The 19,833-nt window shown below is 38.3% G+C and overlaps 1 protein-coding gene across 4 annotated transcripts in view; it reads left to right on the plus strand.

The window, feature by feature from the left end:
* The first annotated feature begins 270 nt into the window (after positions 1-270).
* Frmd5 (FERM domain containing) overlaps positions 271-19,833 on the plus strand; it is a 49,509-nt gene continuing 29,946 nt past the window's right edge. For 2 of the 4 annotated variants that reach the window (XR_013081901.1, XM_076784677.1), the window contains exons 1-3: positions 271-855; positions 18,430-18,534; positions 18,763-18,805. Coding sequence is in view for 1 of the 4 variants with exons in the window: in XM_076784677.1 (XP_076640792.1) it covers positions 760-855; positions 18,430-18,534; positions 18,763-18,805 (244 nt within the window). In the remaining 3 variants the exon portion in view is untranslated. The remainder of the gene's footprint in view (positions 856-18,429; positions 18,535-18,762; positions 18,806-19,833) is intronic. The other 2 variants (XR_013081902.1, XR_013081903.1) reach the window with 2 other exon arrangements.

A 19,833-nucleotide genomic window follows, 5' to 3' on the forward strand; every position in this document is an offset into this window, starting at 1 on the left:
TAATCATCGTAGCCATGTACAAAATCGTACGATTCAAGTATGTGTAGGTTATGATTGGACTGCGGATTTTGTGCATTTGTGGCAAAAATGAATAGATGCAATTCAAAGCAGTGGAAAAGGAAGCCAGCCTATTATTTTAAGCTCGTTAAGGTTATTAAAGTGAAGCATATATCTGGCTCCAATACCTGAGAATTTTTATTTTGTATAAAGTTGCGCAGTCTGGTTACGATATAACATTGACATATTAAAAACAGTGCCGTGTATGGCGAAAGGTAGCAGTGGTTCGTCAGATTACTAATTTCTTATTTAATATTTCTTACACTTCGGTTAATGATGTTTGACACAGAACACTTGGAATTAAGCGTCGTAGGGGTTTCGCGATTCAAACTTGACGGGACAATGCGCGCGACGGGCGAATCGCAACTCCGGTGTCCCGTTCCGGCAACGTCGCGTTCGACGGGGTTTCGTAAACGTGGCATCGTCGGAGGATCGAGCCAGTGGAGGTGGAGGGGACCGGTTGACAGAGTTCAGAGTTCCTTTACGGTGATGTCTCGTCGTTCATTTTACTGTGCTGTCGTGTGTAGTGTCAGCCCGTCGGAAAATTCGCAAGAGGTCCACGCGTCTTTGACGATCCCATCGTTGACGGGGAAAGCAACGGCGACGTAAATTCGCGTGTAATCAGCGGGCAGTGTGTGGTGCTGCGGAGCAGGAGACGATGAGGGCCGGAGGGATAATTCGGGTGGCGACTTGAGGGCAGAAATGTTGAAGTTTGGCAGCAAGAACGACGTTACGGTGGTGCATCGCGCCACTATTCGACTCCTGGATGACGCCGAAATTATCCACTGTGACTTTCAGGTGAGAGGGACACGCTCATTGACCAGTCGCCGCACGCGACCACCTATTGATAACGCTCAGTACACGCGCTACTTCTACCCCCTTTTTTTCCTCCTACGACCGGTAACGATCGCACGGCGAAACAACCCGACGGTTCACCAGCTTCTGTGAACTTGAAAACACGACTTTGCCAACGAAATTTTTCCACCGTACGATCCCCGCGAACCGAACCGAACCGCTCCGATCGAAAGAATAAACGGTAGACTCCCGTCTAGACGCGATCAAATCGTCGTTTAAAAAAGACTGTTTATCGTGATAGCAAGTGTCCAGTCTGTTTAAACAATTACTATTTTATACATTTACTGCCATATGAAATACGCCTCTGTGTACAGTCTTTTTAAACAGTCTTGTACATATACATGCTTTACGTGATAGTAAATGCACCGTGGATGTCCCATAAATTGTTTAAAAAGACTGTACATTTGCTACCACTGAAGGTACACACTCAAAGTCTTTTTAACCCCTTGTCGTGTAACGAGTCCGACGCGTGACGAAGATTTTAAATAAAATCTACCGAATACAAGTTTCACTATATATTTACTAATATTTCTTAATGTTACTATATAGTTACTAACATTTTTTGCAATATTTAAGCATTAAAGTAAACGTAGGTGTACGATAAATATTTTCGTTTCCCTTCCGTGAAATTATCTCGAATGAAAAGTTCTAATCATTATGGTCATAAAGGAAATGCTGCGGCAACGAGGTACTCTGTCCAAAAATTCGTTAGGTGTGCTCGACGTTTTTTTTTGTTCGTATTCGAGTATTTTGTCCAGCGTGTCCAAACTTTCTTCGGCCTCACGCCTGTACCTGTATTCCTGCGTGTGCGAAATGAACATTGATCGAAAGTTTGTGTTTTCTGCTGGTAGAATAGCTCTGTCTGATGCAGACTTTTTTTATAGCGATGACGTGCCCCGTGATTTTTCGTTTCCGATTGTATTATGTAATTTGTCCGATGAGATTGGATGGACTGTTTTGGATTTGGTGATACATGACAGGTCTCGGTTGCACCGTGACCGACAGGGGAACAGGTTCCGAACGTGTCCGGACACGTTCGACCGACGCGGAAGCTTCCTCACGTCACCAGACCACGTGCACTCACCGACATGGATGACGAGTTTTTTCCAGCGATGTCAACGTCGACTTGCAACGACTTATATTATTCAACGATACGCTACTATTTTCTTTTTGTACGCTTTCTTCTTGTTAGAATGTTTATTGAAAAAATCTTATGGAAAAATATAATGGAAATTAACTGTGCAGACGAAAGGTATAATAAAAATACATTTAGCGAATGTATCTTGCGTAGATATAAAATCAATTTTGTTTTTTTTTTTACTTAAAATTGTATGTCTGTACATATCGTACATACAAGTGTGTACGTAGATATGAAATAAATTTTGCTTTTTTTAAAATTAAAATTATATGTGTCTATATAGTTTATACCTATATCGTACATACAAATGTGTACGAAGATATATAAAATTAATTAGTTTAAAATCGAAATGAACGCTATGGAAAAATATAATAGAAATTAATTCCTTAGACGAATAAAAATAGATTTAGTGAATTTATATTGTACATAGAATAAATAAATCATAAAATCAATTTTTGTTTTTTTTGTTTTTTAAATTAAGATTAAATTAAGAAATATCCTAGCTCAGAAGAAATAGATAAACAGTTTTGAGTGAAAGAGTAAATAACCCGGATTAGTGCAAACAATTTAGCCCGTACGTTCTAATTCAATCTTGTTCTTAATTCTGCAAGACATCTTGCCTTCTCATTCTTGATCGTCTGTTGAAAGTAATTAACGGGTCTTTAGATTCTTCAAGCTTCCACCCGGATAAACTGATATAAACTATTCATTTTACGTTCAGATATGTTAAATTAGACGTTTCAATAGTTACACATAACAATTGGTCAAAGTTGTAGTAATTTTAAGTTAATATATTAATTTCCGAAGAGTTACGAATTCGCGTTAAAAATTATCCGACTGAGAATTTTTAGAAATTTTGATTTTCCCTCATTAATTTTGGTAGGTCGAAAGAAATTCTTTTAATGTCGTTTAAAATTGTAGCAACGCAAGTTTGTTCTAAATGCATAAAATCCGCAGTCTAACGATTAATTAAATATTCCAGTGAAGTTCTTAACAGAGGAAACGATTTTTTGGTTTTCGATAATATCGTTATGGAATGAAGTTATTTCGAGAATCGTTGATCACGGCAACGTAAACATCCTCCGTTTACTGTTAAGAAACTTTTAATCAAAATAGTTCTCGGAACTATAGGTGCACAGAAGTATATCGAATATCGCGGTGATCGATTTATTAACTGCCCATTAGACGAGCCAAAGTTTTATTCGAAATATCAGCGAATTCGATGACAATGCGTGACCACTGGTTAAAAAAATAAAAATACAACACGGAGAGATATCAAAACACGTCGGCAACAGATTTGGCGAAATATATTTGAAACTGCAATTTCTTCCTTCTATTTTTTATTAAGCATTTGAAGTCTCGCGCAAAACTTGTTTCTGCTATACAAAAATATTTAGTATAGTGATATACCATATACATAACATCGATTATGCAATACATCATTTAAACTTATACAGGGTGTCCCAAAAATGTTGTACTTCTTCCTTGGCGAAAATATTCTCCACGGCTTCGTTAAGGAGTTATTAACGAGTTATTAAGGAGTTATTGACCAATCAAGACGCGACAAAAGCAGAAGGCGGCAGGTCCCGCTAAGCGCGGCGTTGTCATTGGCCGAGCCAGAATCCGTCCGCTGTAACCGCGCCCTGATTGGTCCGCATTTTTCGTTAATAACTTCTTAACAAAGCCGCGGAGAATATTTTCGCAAAGGAAAAAGTTTTTTCAAATGACCCCGGGAATCACCTCTTTCAAGGGAGTACGACATTTTTTGGACACCCTGTATGTAATTTTTGGACGTTATTCTAAATTTTAAGCTAACAATTTTTTAAACCGCTATGAGCATACGTACAAGCAGGCATGTTTCATTCAGCGATTAACATGTCTAACTCTAAAAATTCAATTGATTCTGTTAAATTATTCCAGTCACGTTTAACGATACAGTTTTCCGGTAGGTGCGGCCTGGTTTTTCTTTGCGAACACTTTTCTTTGGATCACTTTTTCTCGTCGCATTGATTTCCAAGAAATGTTTCCTGCTGAAAAATTCGAATATACCATGCGCACAAATTAATTCGTGCTCCTCGCAGTTAATCAATTGTACCTTTCTTTCAAATTCTATTTTTACTCCGTTTATCAGTATCTCCTAGGGGGATGTAAATATACTAGAAAATGATGGAGATAGCAAGAATCGAGTGTGTTTTGGTTATTTGTAAATTAATAACAAATTTATGAAGACACAAATTAATTTGTACAGAAATTAACATGAAACAGTTTACATACCGGTAATGAAATGTTGGTTATCGTTCAATGATCTTCAATAAACAGGGGATGTAATTATTGTTTGAGGAACGAACAATACGAACCTCAATTGTTAGAAGACCGATCAACGAAACGATTAATTATTGGGGCATCAATTAAGGGAAAATTGGATTGATGGAACATCGATGTCCGGAATACAGAAACGATTGAGTACTCGCGCAAAATGTTTTTATTTCGGTCATGGTCTCTCCATTGAGTATTTAGTACACGGTGGCATTATGGCAACTAGCCGATAAATATGGAATTTGAAATTATAGACTGTCCTCGATTTATCGAGAACTGCTGATAACGAATCAACATTGCGATATAGGAAATAGTTAAGTAGAAAAATAGAAGATTACCGCTTTATTTACCGACAATTATGTGATACCTCTTCCGAAAAATAAAGTATTTTTTAAATAAATTGTTTAACAGCGATAACAATTTCATTTTTAATACGACGAACTATTTTGTGCAATACAGTCTAAAAATATATTCTGAGGTTATTAGACTGCGGATTTTTATGCAAAATAAAAATTGTCCAAGTCAATTGCAAGAAAGAGAAGTTAAGTGAAAATACATTTCCTAAAAATGCATAAAATTCGCGGTTTAGTTATTATGTAAAAAAACATAATGGAGCTCTTTTCGATACAGCACTGAACATTTTATTGATACGCTCTTATTTGCTAAAACGTTAATTCTAGTAACATCGATGCATGAATTATCAATTACAAAATATTAACGATCAAAAAATTCTCAACATTTATGTCTTCTTTATGGCACAGATCGTTTTACTTCAGGCATAACATTGGAAATGAATAATTACGTATCCAAATAAGTTGCTCTTTGAAGCTTAAATCTTTGTAAGGTTTATAAAATCATTTCCTTTCGCATGAAAACACTTATATAAAGTAATAAACGGATAATCGATGAACTCAATTGTCCGGACAATATCTGATTAATTCATTCATAAGCTGCAGCGCTTTCGAGCTAAAAGCTGTTGTCGAAATTGTTCCATTGTTTGCAAAAGAGCGAGCCTCGCCACAAAGAAATATCCGAGGCATTAACAACAATAACACATCTCCGTAGTAGCGAGAAAGAGAGCTCTTCCATAGTAATCCCTCGTTGTCGCAAAAGCCTCCTAAAAGGAAAAGCCAACACAATATGTAGCTTGAAAATCCTGAAGACCTGAAAGTGGTTAACGCAAAGTGGTTAACTTGTGACCTGTGAGAACTGGTCTTGAAAACCGTGATAATATTGATGCCGGTGCTCGAAACATTTTTCAGCAATGGTTATTCCGTCACCGAAAAACCAAAATTAATTAAGCCACTGTGTGTTCCATCGGTCCTTTATCGGTTCCACATCGGTCGCCACACTAAATTGACTCTGTGCTCATTAATCCCTTGTCCAACAACAACGAGTGAGACTCGTGGTAAGAAATTTGGTTCAAAAACTAAAAGCACGAGCCTGACCCGTGGTTTCTCGTTAGGAACAAACGTAAACAGCACAAGTCAGACCCGTGATTCAGTTGCTCTCGATATTTTCTTACTTTGGTTGCGCTGAAATGTACATGTCATAAGACGCATACATTTTGTGCAAGTTGGAGCACACGGTTAAACAGCTAAATGGCTCGACGCGTGACTGACCTTGTTTATTGTTGTCCGAACAATCGGGAGTTAGCGGGTAGGACAAGGGGTTAAGCGTTCATTGGGCGGACATCAAACATTTTCGCCGTAGGTGTCTGCTATAATTGCATTACAATTCGTTTCGAAAGGAGGAACCTATGAGTTCTCCTAATTAACCGCGAAAGGGATTCAATTGTCCAGGCTGTTATAAACAATTGTCCATACACTTAATGTTTCAGTGGATGCGGTACGAGCACGAGGACACACGTCCCAGAATTTTCGGTGTTCGAGTGCCTCTATTTTTATGCCATCTTCAATATTTTATGGCTCATACAGAATTCAATTTCACCGATGTACAATAATACTCGGCGAAATATTTTCCGTCGGGATGACTTTTTCATTTTTTCGATTGCACTCTGACCCGTAGAGTGAAGAGCAAAACACGTCGGAATTCATGTACCTTTAATGCCATTTTCCAATTGGACGTTTCTTGCGATTGGCTCGGTCCTAAAGTGATTAGGTCGCGCGTCTTACAATCATTTCTACGTCCTCTTCGAAACAAAACAGCCGAGTTCATTCTTCGTTCGCACGAAATTGTGTAGAACACGATGGGTTTAACCCTTTACTGATATGTCGGGGTGTCTCAGGACTCCAACAAAACTTCCGTCCACTCTAACTTCTTCAGAACGTTTGAATTATTTCATCTTAATCCTTACGCTCGGAGCTATTTCCATTTTAACACCAAATTTTTCTTTCCAGGAATATTTCCATTTTATACGATTTTTATGCTTACGAAACTGGTCGAACTTACGCGTACAATACTTAAATATTTCGCAACTTATTGAATGTAGTAATGTAAACAATAATTTGAATAATAGTATAACAATTTTTTGTGGCGCCAAAGGGTTAAATTATGTGCTTAAAGGTGTACAATTATTCCATACTGAGTGAACAACATCTAAAGGTTAAAATCGTTTTCGTCCATAAAATGAAATTTTCTCCGTATTTTAAATACCGGCGGGTAATTTTCTCCTTTTCACCGCGCCAATCAACAAACTCATAATAAGGTTATTCTGCAACTACTTCCCTTCAATTTTCCAGCACTATTGCGGAGGGAGATTTCATACTAGTTGCGTTCTTGTTAAGAATGTTTCCGTACAAACTGTGCTCCTTCTTCAACTCCTCCAATAAAATGTTCTGCAAGTTCTTCGGCAGGCTTTCGCATCTGCTCTTTCCGTGTGTACCGAGAATTAGGCAGTGTGCCATGGTTGTTCCGATTTTTAAATTTCTTTAATCCCGTCTCATGTTTAAACTGCGGATTTTATGCGTTTGCGATAAAGATGAATAGATCAAATGCAAAACATGAAAAGGCGTTAGAACGATTTAAGGATACTGTGATATTATTTTCGCCATCTTAAGATGATCGAAAGAGAGAATTCACATTTTCATGAACCTTCGGTTTCTTATAATTGACTTGGACAATTTTTATTTTACATAAAGATCCAGTCTACTGGTGTTGCAGAAAGTATTTAGACGAAAATCATTTCAACAGTGCCATATGATAAGGGTAACCATCGGTACGATATTATATTAAATGCTAACAAAGATATAGACGTGAATGCAGCAGGAAAAATGTACACTTGTTATGTAGAACGCGCCGCCTTTTATATTTATGTAAATGTTATGCGAACTTTTTATCTCGTTGAGGAATATTGTTTCTGATGTTGTGGTTGTATGAGAAATCCATTGACTAGGAATGTTTTACATGGAGTATGATCGTTCATTTTTCTTCGTTTACAAAATGTGTGTTGTACCATGTACAGGGTGTCACAAATGGATATGTCGTAACCATCATCACGTAACTCTACACCCACGGTTTGGGGGATATCGACGTCAATAATATGCTGCAAAATTGACCCCGAGCTTGAAAATTCTAAAATTTAAAAAATCTAAAATTTAATAATTAAAATAATTCTTTCAGTTATTGTGTTTACAATATGCTTGTATTTCATAGTCGGGTAAAGATAAATAGACATTTAAATCCGTTGGGAATATCCACAATCGGTGGCTCGATGTTATGGTAGGAAGTGTTTTAATTTGGAGGACTATAAATACCGGAATCTCCGCGGAATGCTTTGTGCTATTGTTGAAGCATCAGAAAATTATTCGTTAGCACGGGCGATATATGGGAACTCGTTGAGAAATAACGCAAGACGGCTAAGACCAACAGGGATTACAGATCGACGCGACTTTCAAAGACTAGATCCACCAGTTTAGTGATCAAGAATTTATACCGCTGCATCTCAATCGACATCGAGAAGCGGAGCGATCACGTATCCACTGGCGCAAGAAGGAACGAGTTATCGCTCTTGCTCATGCTTTTCGCCTAATGGGTTTGCGCAATATAGCTCGACGAGTTTCGTCACGAGATAGTGCGACGAATAATTCGCAGGGAAGGCCTCCGACCTTATAAAATTCAAAATGTGCATGCTCTACGTCCAGACGATTATGCTGCTCGACAAAAATTTTTACCAGTAGATGTTACGTAAAGTGGAACGTGATCCACGATTTTTGAAATGTATACTATTCTCGGACGGAAGCAGTTTTTCAAGCGGTGACACTTTCAATGGACAGAATGCTAGGATTAGTGCTTATAGAAATCCCCATGCAATGATGGAAAGATTCAACCAAGTACGATTCACCGTGAACGTTTAGGCGGGGATTATTGAAAACCACATCATCGGTCCTATTTTCATTCCCACCCGGCTATATAGATTTGCAAAACGCTTATTTTAAATTTTATTCACTGGCTCGAATAAAAGAAGTTTAAAATTCCTCTCTGATTTTCTCATGTAATTCCAATTGCTATTTCTTCGAAATCTTTTTTACACATCTTCGCGGCTAGACTAAACGAATTAATTTCATTTGAGTGCATTCCCATTTAATAAATAATAATCATTACGATTAATTTTGCTTCCATATGGTAGATCTATTCCAATATCTTGTCCAGTCCCGTTTACCAAGCCTTGCGGCGGGAAAAGGCGCCCGCCGATGCCCGCGGTCATAGCTGACGGCAATGTGACGTCAGCGGGAAAAATATTGTCATAGGCAGAACCATTGAAAGGAGGCGTGGTTCGCAGCCGGCCCGGTTGCTTATGCCCGGGGAACCGAATTCTCTGCCCGCACGGGCGATAGCTGAACGGGACTGATCTTGTCTCTGGTGGCGGGAATTCGATAAGCAGAGAACAAAATTGAACTTTACAACTAGGTAGAAACGAAGCGTCGCGTCGCATAGTGGTCCCAAAACCGGAAAACGTGGCCAAAACCTAAAATATGAACTTTCAGCTAGGTAAGTTTTAAGTATGGGATTGGTTACTTTAAGAGTGTTTCTAAGTGGGGGTAAACAGCAAAAAGGTCGTTTTTTTGTGTTGAAACGTTTCGATTTTAATTGTGCATTATGGATGCTGTTTGTGGAGGTAAGTTGCATAGGTTTTAGTGCCAAATGTTTATTGTTAACTGATAACTGTGTATGCAAAGAGAGAGTAAAAGTGAAGGCATGAATTTTTCATGTCCCACGCTAAAACTTGTTGGAGCTTCTACTACATAGTATTATCTTGCAATTCTAAAAAAAAATTGGCTGCCCCTAGGTGCCACTGCGGTCGTAGCACTGTTTTTTGTAACGCAGAGTAGGTATTTTATGTGCTTTCCTTGCATTTCTTGTCAAACTGTGAGAGATATGTACTAAGTCTTTCTGTAAAATTTAAACAGATTTTGAATAGAATGTCAGTTTTTTTTATGAAGAATCATATATCCGAAATTTTTTTATATTTTTCAAACACGAACGTTGTTTTTATATCGGCTGTTCGTTTGAAAACTTTCCAGCCGAATATCTCGAAAAGTATGAAAAATATTAAAAAAGTGTAAAACACGTGTCCAAGGCAGTATCAGTTTTTTATTTGGATGGCGTTTTCAAGGGCATTTGAAGGTCAACTTTGTTTTCTCAAATGGAAACCTATATTTTTTATTATGGGATCTTATTGTACGTAAAAAGACCAGCAATTCTTCAATTCTTTCTTCTTTGGGAACTATGAAATGCGAATAGAATACCTACTTTATACAATATAAAGGGTAGAGTTTGCTATCCGGAGAATTAGTGTTTCCCCTCGTTCAGGTCAATATGAGACAGCGAATTTTCTAATTTCAAGTTCAGATTCGTGATCAGCGACCCCAAAAACGGCCTAATACCAATTTTCAAGCAGAACCAATCATTTTTTAATAAGTTGTGAGGTTTTGACCACATTTTGGCGACTTGGGGCCACTGTGCGTCGTCGAGATAGGTATCAACTGTGTTGTATCTCGAGGTAGAAGAACAATGACCGATCGTGACAAAGATATCGTTACAGAAGTCAAACCGTTAAACGTGGAGTTGCGAAAGAAACTGGAAGCGATTTCGAAACAAAGAGGTTACCATGCGAGCAGTCTTTCCGTTGTTTCACAGTGAAAGGAAATATTCGAATAACATTCGCCTTGTTGCCTTTCGGTCGAATGTGTTGAATTGCAGTTGGGAATTTTGAAAAACTCCGATGACATTCGAGAGACGAATGTACATACGCCAGAGATGGGCATTTTTGTCTGAATTGGGACGAGACCGTCCCACCATAGCGCCCACTGCCTCCTTCCAATAAACTCCAGAAGGTCCGCCCTGCATGAAAGAGAGGTTGGTGGGAGAAGCAGGCGTTTGAGGGGCACCTGTCGTGCCCATGAGCGACGTACGCGAACGATAAACAAACAATGAGCCAGTGTCGCTAGATGAGGGGAGGGAGCACGAAACGAGGGGCAAAAGTTACCCCTTCTCTTCCAGCACCGGAGTATGCACGACATAGACGAAACGCGTCACGTCACCGGCTTGCGATGGAAGCGCGGTAGAAGGGCAAGTTGAAGAAACGATCATGATCGCATTTTCGAAACGGCAAATTCCTTTCGCGTTTGAAAACGAACGAAAATTATACCATTCGTGAACTCGATAAATCAAACAACGTGTGGACACTCGTGCTGAAATACATTTACATTCTGCTCGAATAAAGCTATAGTTCTTGTAACTGGTGCATGAAACTTTTTACTTTGCACAGCGATTCATAGTTGTAACACTTAAAAAACAATATCTCTCGTGAACGCATAAAATCCTCGGTCTAGTTGTCAATAGTTAATGTAACACGAAATAAATAATAAAGAAAAGTTTAACTTTCTCGAATAATGGTCCCGGCAAGATCAGCGACGTCTTCTCGAAGTTTGGCTCGCGATGTCAAAGAAAGGGTGTCCCTTAGAATTGAAATTTTTATTGGCGGGCTTCCGAAAGTTCTCCCGTCGATACGGCGGCGTACAGCTGCATAGTGCAGCCGCATCCCATGCTGCACGGATATTCCCTTTCAGCGATTCCGCCGAACGATAGAAACATGAATACAATATCCATCGGTTTCCCTAGACGTACAGGCACCGCACTCGAATTCCCGCGCAATGCAAATTGTTTTGCTCCATCGAGAGTTGCAAATTTGTGAAAGAAAATCGAGCATACGCGGAACATTGCAACGTAAACATTAACTCTGAACTACCATAATAGGCTGTTACGTTACCTTGTTATGTTTGTTCGTGACTGTTTCTAACGAGGAGAATGAAACCAGTAAACTTGTTGATTTTGTTAGATTTTTAAAACTAGAAATACGCAGGGCTCGTCCAAATAATGCATTCTTCAGCATTTCTCTTGCATAATGATTGAACTGCGGATTTTATGCATTTATGGTAAAAATGAATCGTTGCAGTTTGAAACGATAGTAAGATTAAAGAAATCGAAGCGTATCAATATATTACTTTTAGTCGACTAAAATGATTAAATCAAGAGATAAATTTATAACTGACTCCGGTTTGTTGCAATAAATGCAGAAAATTTTGCGTAAAGATTCGCAGTCTAATAATCATATTATTATTTGCTATTGTGTAGGTCAATGAAAGCTTTTTTACTGAAAGCCCCAACGAACTGGAATTTCCAATTTCCTCATCATAATAAATGTTATTGTACTAGCAATTATAGATAGCAACATTGTATAAAATTTATATAACTTGTACAAAGAAATTCATGTCATAATAAAGTTCAGTCTTGTTCGCTATGGGAAAACCAAATAGCGTTGCATTGAATTAGCATGTTAACTGCAGAGTTAATATTATAAAGTGATTAACTTTAATAACTTGACCAAGCCAATTTCGCGAAACAATCACGTTGGACTCGATTATATCATATTTTATGGATTTATATGTTATGATAGATCGACAGTTGGTCATTGGAGGCTTTCGCAACGCGATATGCAGTCATTCAACACACGGATAGCAGAAATTAACTAGCATATAATTATCTCTACACAATAGAGAGGTTTTCTAACCTTGTGATTGGATGCCATAATGAAAGCGTCTCGTGCAGCATTTTGTTGTTCAAATTGTGCAGACATTTTTGTTTGGTTTGTTAAAATAGATGGAACAATGTTTGAAATTGTAAATAATTATGAGAATACGGAGTTTTATAAAAACTGAGACTACAAAGAAATTTATTTCACTTATTAAAGATGCTACCAGGTTTGAAATAACATGAAAGCAGTGTCAGAGTTCATTAAAATTTTGTGCTGCATACGTATTTGATATTAAGTGATCAATATGTATAATAAATTAAGAAAATATACTATAACAGACCGGGGATTGAGAACCACATGAACCACGTGAAGTAAAACTGTAGGGAAGGTCTTATGGCGGTACACTATTACTCGTAAGCAGACTGCAGATTTTTATGCACTCGTTGCATATTCGTTTCAACAATATAGAGAAACGCGTTTTTTAAAAAGCGTAAATAGCACATTCATTTTATTTTTATTACTAGCAATCTCCCAACCGAGGGAAGTTCTTCAAGCTTTTATGTAATAATCTGTAAAATTGAGAATTCGCATAAAGATCCGCAGTATAGTCGCCAAGTTTCGAGCATCCTTCTACTTTTAAACGGCATCCCTTTGAAAGAATATTTATAGTACGGTTCACACGTTTGTTGTCAGTTCTACCGAAAAGATAGCACCTGCAGATTTAATGAACAACCATGCTGCACACAAACGGAATGGTTAGAATAAACTTTTCAACGATACTGTAGCTGTTACAAGCGGACATTGCGTAAAATGCATAACTTGATAGGCATTTCCCTGCCGTTGCATTATCTCAAGGTCCTATTGCGAGGCACAGTGAATCTTTATCGAAGAAAACGTAGGCACGAAAAGTAGGCGTTTCGTATATTTAGATCTCAGGAAATTGGTCGTTCCCATATTGACATAGAATTTGTGTAAATGTTAATATGTACACCTATGGGCATGCGCTACCATTTATTGCGCTACTCGCTAGTGAAGGTGACAGAAATTGCATAGTGTATCACATATACAAGATATCATATATAATATTAAATATATCTAATATATCTTTATGCAAAATAAAAATTGCCTACATCAATTGCAACAAACAGAACGTACGTAGGCATATATTTCTTTCTTTCAAAGAAGGATTCCTTATATAAATAATAACAGCAAAAACGCATTACTTTATATAGATATTGAATAACTAGTATTGAAATGTCAGCAACGCGGTAATTAGCTCGATAGCAGTGATCTATCATCGACTATGTTCTTGAATGAAGATGAACTAGAAATATTCTACAGGGTGTCCCAAAAATGTTGCACTTCCTTGAAATGGGTAATTCCTGAGGTTACTTGGAGTAACTTTTTCCATTACGAATATATTCTCTGCGGCTTCGTTAAGGAGTTATTAACGAAAAACGCGGACCAATCAGGGCGCGACAAAAGCAGACGGTGGCAGGTCCTGCTAAGCGCGGCGTTGTCATTGGCCGATCCGGAATCCGTCGCCTGTAGCCGCGCCCTGATTGGTTCGTGTTTTTCGTTAATAACTCCTTAACAAAGACGCGGAGAACATTTTCGCAAAGGAAAAAGTTACTTCAAGTGATCTCGAGAATCACCTCTTAGAAGGAAGTACATTTTTGGGACACCCTGTATAAAGCCACGACTATGAAACGTTTCTAAACCAGTAACCTGTAGAGTGATTGAAAAAGAAAAACGTAAATTATATGCATGTTTGTTGTTATTAGCAATCGTACATTAAAAAAACGAGTAGATGGCTTGTCCATGATCTCCGTGACTTCGGGCAGTAACGCTGCAATTATATTACCTGTACAGCAGCAATTACTTTAAAAACAGGAAACTGCCGGTCAGACTGCTGGTCATGCAGAACAAAGACAGCGAGAGAATAGTGAAAAACCTGATTAACCTGTTGCGTTAAAATTTTGACATAGGAGACGAGCTTTGAGAACTAGCATAAAAATTCCTTTTTTGAGGTACCATCTTCATTGACATAAATTTTCAAGTGGAGAGGGTTACAGAAACCTTTTCAGGTTTACCATTTTGATGCGAACTGAACATTTTCAAATTTTCGAATGCAGAGGCTACAGAAGTTTATTTTGGAACTATCATTTTTGGGATGCCATTCTTTTCGACACGAATTAAGTATTTCCAAAGTTTCGAGTGCAGAAGGTTACAGAAACTCTGACGAGATATTATCGGCAAAAGTGATCGATTTTCATGGTTTCATTGGGAATGTACAAGAGTCAATCACCAACTTTCCTTTTTTATATCTGTATTTGCGATTGGAATACAATATCGTTCCCGATAGAAGTTATTAAGCTGTAAAGTAAATACAGTGTCAGCTGTTTTCTGCGAAACTACAGCAAACATCGATTTCATCTTCTCTAAATTAAATGGAACGGGTGGACAAAAAATGCTTCGAGCAAACATTAATCGATTCGTTAAGAACTATCCAAATAAGAAAAAATAATATCGTTCTAATCAAAATTCTCAAGGCGATCTTTTTAATTACTTGACAGTCAACCTGAGAAAATCCGTTGCGCATCTTGAACGATCATTAGACTGCAGATTTTATGCGATTCAAGGTAGTGCATTAAAAGAATTGACGCATGAAAATACATTATTTCCAATCCATTAAAATTGTTAAAGAAAGAGACAATTGTTTCTACATATTTCTTGCAATTGATGAAGACAATTTTTATTTCGCATAAAAATCCACAGTCTAATGATTAGATCGCGCATTTTATGACAAAAAAAATGAAAAGAATTTGAGAATGTCGGATTATTCTCATCTTGTTGACTTTATTGAAAAAATATTGATAATTTTATTTGGCTCCTGTTTCTTACAATTGATGCAGACAATTTTTTTTTTGAACATCAGCTTTTAGCGTACGATTTAATTTAAAAAAAAAAACGAATCAAGCTTTGTGTGATCCATCCGTTATCTCTACGATTTAATGAAATTTTCATTGAATTCAATTTCCCCGTGCATTGTTGTAACAAAGTACACAAACAAATTTTTTTGGATCCACGCGATTAATTTTGTCAAGCATAAAGTGTGAATAATCGAGGACCCGAATCGCAATGTTAGGATGGTGAATGTTCATTTCGTGAGAGCCGTGTGCGTGCGTTATCGCGTACTAGGTATAACGATGTTATAGTCTTCGGCTCGATGTTGTAGTATCATCGCAGCTATGGTAGTTGGCATTCAAGTCACTCGTCACGTTAAAAGCTGTCTGCTTTCGCCAAGAATGTTCTTTTTATATCATTCTTGGGGGTGTTCAACGGCCAATCGATATATTCCTTGTGTCGTATACCGGCTTTTATTGCCCCTTACGACTCCGTTTCCCAGAGATGCATCATTTTTATTAACTAAATTATGCTGTCTGCTCCGCGCGCGCACCCTTCGCGCGCGTCGACACTCTTTTCTTCCCCCTCGCACGATATACCATTCTTGCATCGCTATGCACGGGAACGTAACCCTGCGATGAGACGCGTTGGATTATCAATAGGAAATCGCAGCCCCTGTTGCAGGTTGCTTGAACGAGCGGGGAAAACGCGAATCGAGTAAACCGACCGCTCATATATTAGTCTTACGTCGAGTGTTTCGATTAAAAAACGATACTGTCGCAGGAAGATTTCGCGTAGACACACGATGACGCAAGAAATGCATTCATGCACCCCGGACCTTACGTTATCAATGGGCTTGCTCGCGGAACAACATTGCATCCAAACGTTCCTGTTTCTTTTACAACTAACGTTGCTTGACGTTAACGACCCCTAAGAATATTCTTTTAATGCCTAATTTTCATTGCAAATACGAAACTTTACACACAAAGATAGGCGAGCTCGTGTGTCGCATTCGGCAAAACTACTTTATTATATATAGTGAATCGAGAAAGTATTTCAACACGAAACTTTCTATTCTCGAACAATGGTGGATATTTAAACTAATTTCGTTGATACTGCAACAAACTTGGACACGCTTTAAAACTTGATTCCTCTATTTTCTCAATCCATCGTTCATCATTTTCTAGAAAAATCTTGCATAATATAACTGGTGAAAAACTGACGACACGTTTGTTCTTGCAAATAATACAAGTTCGAAGGTCTGTGGAAACGTTAGAAAATTTTGTTCGTAATTGTATCCAGCACGGATTTGAAGGCTGAAGTTTCGCCTTTGCAACGAGACCTCAAAACTTGATGTACGACTTTTTTGTTCACCGTTTTATGGGACAAAAACGAGGGACTATTTTGGCCGTGTGAAGAGTTTTCGGTGTACCGTGTATTATTGTAAATTTGGCAGTACAGTGATTTCTCTATGTAAATCGCCAAGGCCTGCCGCGGGGTATACTCCGTAAGGGGCCACGAAGCTCGGGAGGCCTCGGACGCCGAGGAGTATAAACATAACACGGCTGAAGTATGTCTCCTGGACGATACACGACGCTGGCAACGAACTGGTGTTGTTGACGTATATCGAGAATTCACTGTACAGGGTGTATAAAAATTATATGTCACGGCCACCATAGCGTGATTCTAGACCTCTGGATCGGTGGAAATCTGTTTAAAAAATGCACCGCAAAATTCACCTTGATCTTGGAAATCAACGTCAAAGTGTCGAAAAATTTTCTTTTATTGCATCGTATAGTATTCATCACTCAAATTTTTCGATACTCGAGGTAAAGATGAATTTTGCGGTGCATTGTTTTCACTGATCTCCACCGATCCGGAGGTGTGGAATCACGCTATGATGATCGTGACATATAATTTTTATACACCCTGTACACCTTTTCTTCAAATTTCAACGAATCGACCAATTCTTTCAAAATAATTAAAATTCAAGTAATGCCGAGACCGAATTGTGAAGTTGCTCCTAATAAAAATAAACTGGAACATTTATATTTGCACACAATGTATGAAAGAACAATGCCCACATGTTTTTCAATTTCCTTTGTCCCGAGACAAGAAGAACATTTTTCCACTGAATTCGTTTTCGCGAAATGCGAAACACGTTTGCACAGTTAAATTCAGCGTAAGACGAAGAGGCTCGCACGAGCGATTTTATTACGATACTATATCTAGCAATCTGGATGCTACATTTAAAAGCAAATGCACATGCACAGTCGTCACAATATGGATTGTCGGGATAGAAGCAATCCACATCGTGCGCAACGCAGCGCCGCAAACCCGTGAATTGGAAGCTTTAATAACAGGCTACGGGATATTCGTTGATGAACCATTGGACTAGCTACTTTTGACGAGCGTATAATCATCTATGGTTTAGCCCAATAGAATGCATAGTGTGCGATGAGGAACTGTTTAGCATAAATATGGTGCCATAGATCTAGACATAGAAATTCATTATTGTACCTATACCGCGATAGTCTGAATACCTATTCAATCTGTCTTAACAATCCGAGTATTATAAATCCATATTAGTTCCATGGAGTAGATCTTGACTTTAGGATCGCGCGAGTATACTAGGTCACTGAGATTGAAGTTTTCATCTTGTAGTCCTAAGGGAATCGATTCTTTTCATTTCGATGGGGAAGTGGTCTGGTGAAGTTACGTCGAAGAGTGTCCCAAGGACCAATTAGTATCAGGTTTATCAGAATTCTTGGACCACGAAGGTCCTCTAGACGAATTAGCTCCACCCACTTCTCTTTAAACACACGGGTTCTAACATTCTGTCTTCTCCCTTGGCTAGTGCGTTGCAGGGTTTATTCTAACGAGACCTTGACCTAGGGACCCCACCAGCACTGGCCAGAAGTTTTTATATTGTAATGTCAGATAAGAATACATTGTTTGATAGTCGAAGGAATTTTCAAGGGATGTTTTCCGCACTGTTTTCTGTTGCTCGATGCCGCTGTTTACGTATCTTATCGATCGGTTTGATAGGGACACATTGTCACAGCGTACACAGCTATACATTTTACTTTACCAAGTTGATCAACGACTCCTTAGGCTCGCGAGCATCTTCTTTCTCACTACAGTTATCTTTCTATTGCAGCCTCAGGACAAGGGAAGCTACATCCTCGAATATGTATGCAAGCAACTCAAGATCAAGGAAACGGATTATTTCGGACTTCGATACGTAGATCACTGCAGACAAAGAGTAAGTTTGTTTATCATTAATAACGTCGTTATTGTGTATTTTAATTATTGGTTCAGATTGACTATAATTAAAGATGGAAGTGAAAATACTTGGAGAGTTCAGAAGTTTTGTTGAGATTAGAAGTAAATATAAATTTTATTCATTGATACAGTATTAATTGCATTTGTTATTAATATCTAAACCATTGCAATTACATTTTCTATTTCATATGAAATTCCTCTGTTCCAGCATTGGTTAGACGTGGCTAAAACGGCAATTAAGCAAGTAAAAGGTTAGTTTACACTTTCTTTAGATGTGAATACAGTGAAATCTCGTTGTATGTCAGTCCCGCCGTTCTTTTCACTGACACTCATACGAAATCGGTGGTTCTCGCCGAGCGTCCCATTTGAAATACACAGGGCACGCTGGAAACCTAAGAGTCATACCGTTTGAAAGTCATAAGAAACCTATGACATACAAACGGGACTGACGTTCAAACGGAAGGAATATCCGTCTCCGATATAATGTTGCACGGAAAAGCGGACAGCGATACTCGAGAACCGTCGTCGCCGAAGAGTATGCCACACATTGTCGGCTATATCGGTATGAGACCAGAAGACCACTACTAATCCAATTACAAAACTTCTTTATTTTTCGTTATTTTTTTATGAAACTTTTACCAACAAAACGATTTTTTTTTATTAAAATGAAACGCTGACAATGTTGTGGCCGCGACGACTCTCGAGCTTCGGCACTCACCGCGGTGGTGTGAGGTTTTCCACTGTCTTGAAAACGCAAGGTTGGCACTGGCATACAACGAGATTTCACTGTAGTAGGGAATAGTATAAATATTTTGGGTCATATTGTAATGCATACGTTAAACGCCGTATGAATGAAAATTTATTATGGAAGAGAGAATTGACGAAAGGAGTTCCGAACCATTTAAAGTCGGAGTTTCTCATGTAAAAGTATTGTCATATAGTTTTGATTTGTTACTGACATAGAATCATCCCTTTTTGAGCCACACTATAGTCGGTCGCACGCTAAGCAAACGTAACAATATTGCATTCGAGGACAGCATTATCTTATCACGGCTCATCCGGCGATAATTGTTTCGCAACGGTGCCGATTCTTTATCAAATAATATAATAAAAATTCATTCTACGCTCGCATTCTGCGCGTAACGGATCAAAGGAGCGAACGTGAATTCGATTCCATGTAACAATGAACAGCTGTGACCAAGGCTTCGATTGCAATTTCTATTCTATAGTCGCTCATTGTGGGTCGATGTCACATAAAACTTTTAGACTGTACAGACAC

Source organism: Halictus rubicundus, chromosome 3 (assembly GCF_050948215.1).
Source record: "Halictus rubicundus isolate RS-2024b chromosome 3, iyHalRubi1_principal, whole genome shotgun sequence".
Taxonomy (NCBI): Eukaryota; Metazoa; Arthropoda; class Insecta; order Hymenoptera; family Halictidae; genus Halictus; species Halictus rubicundus.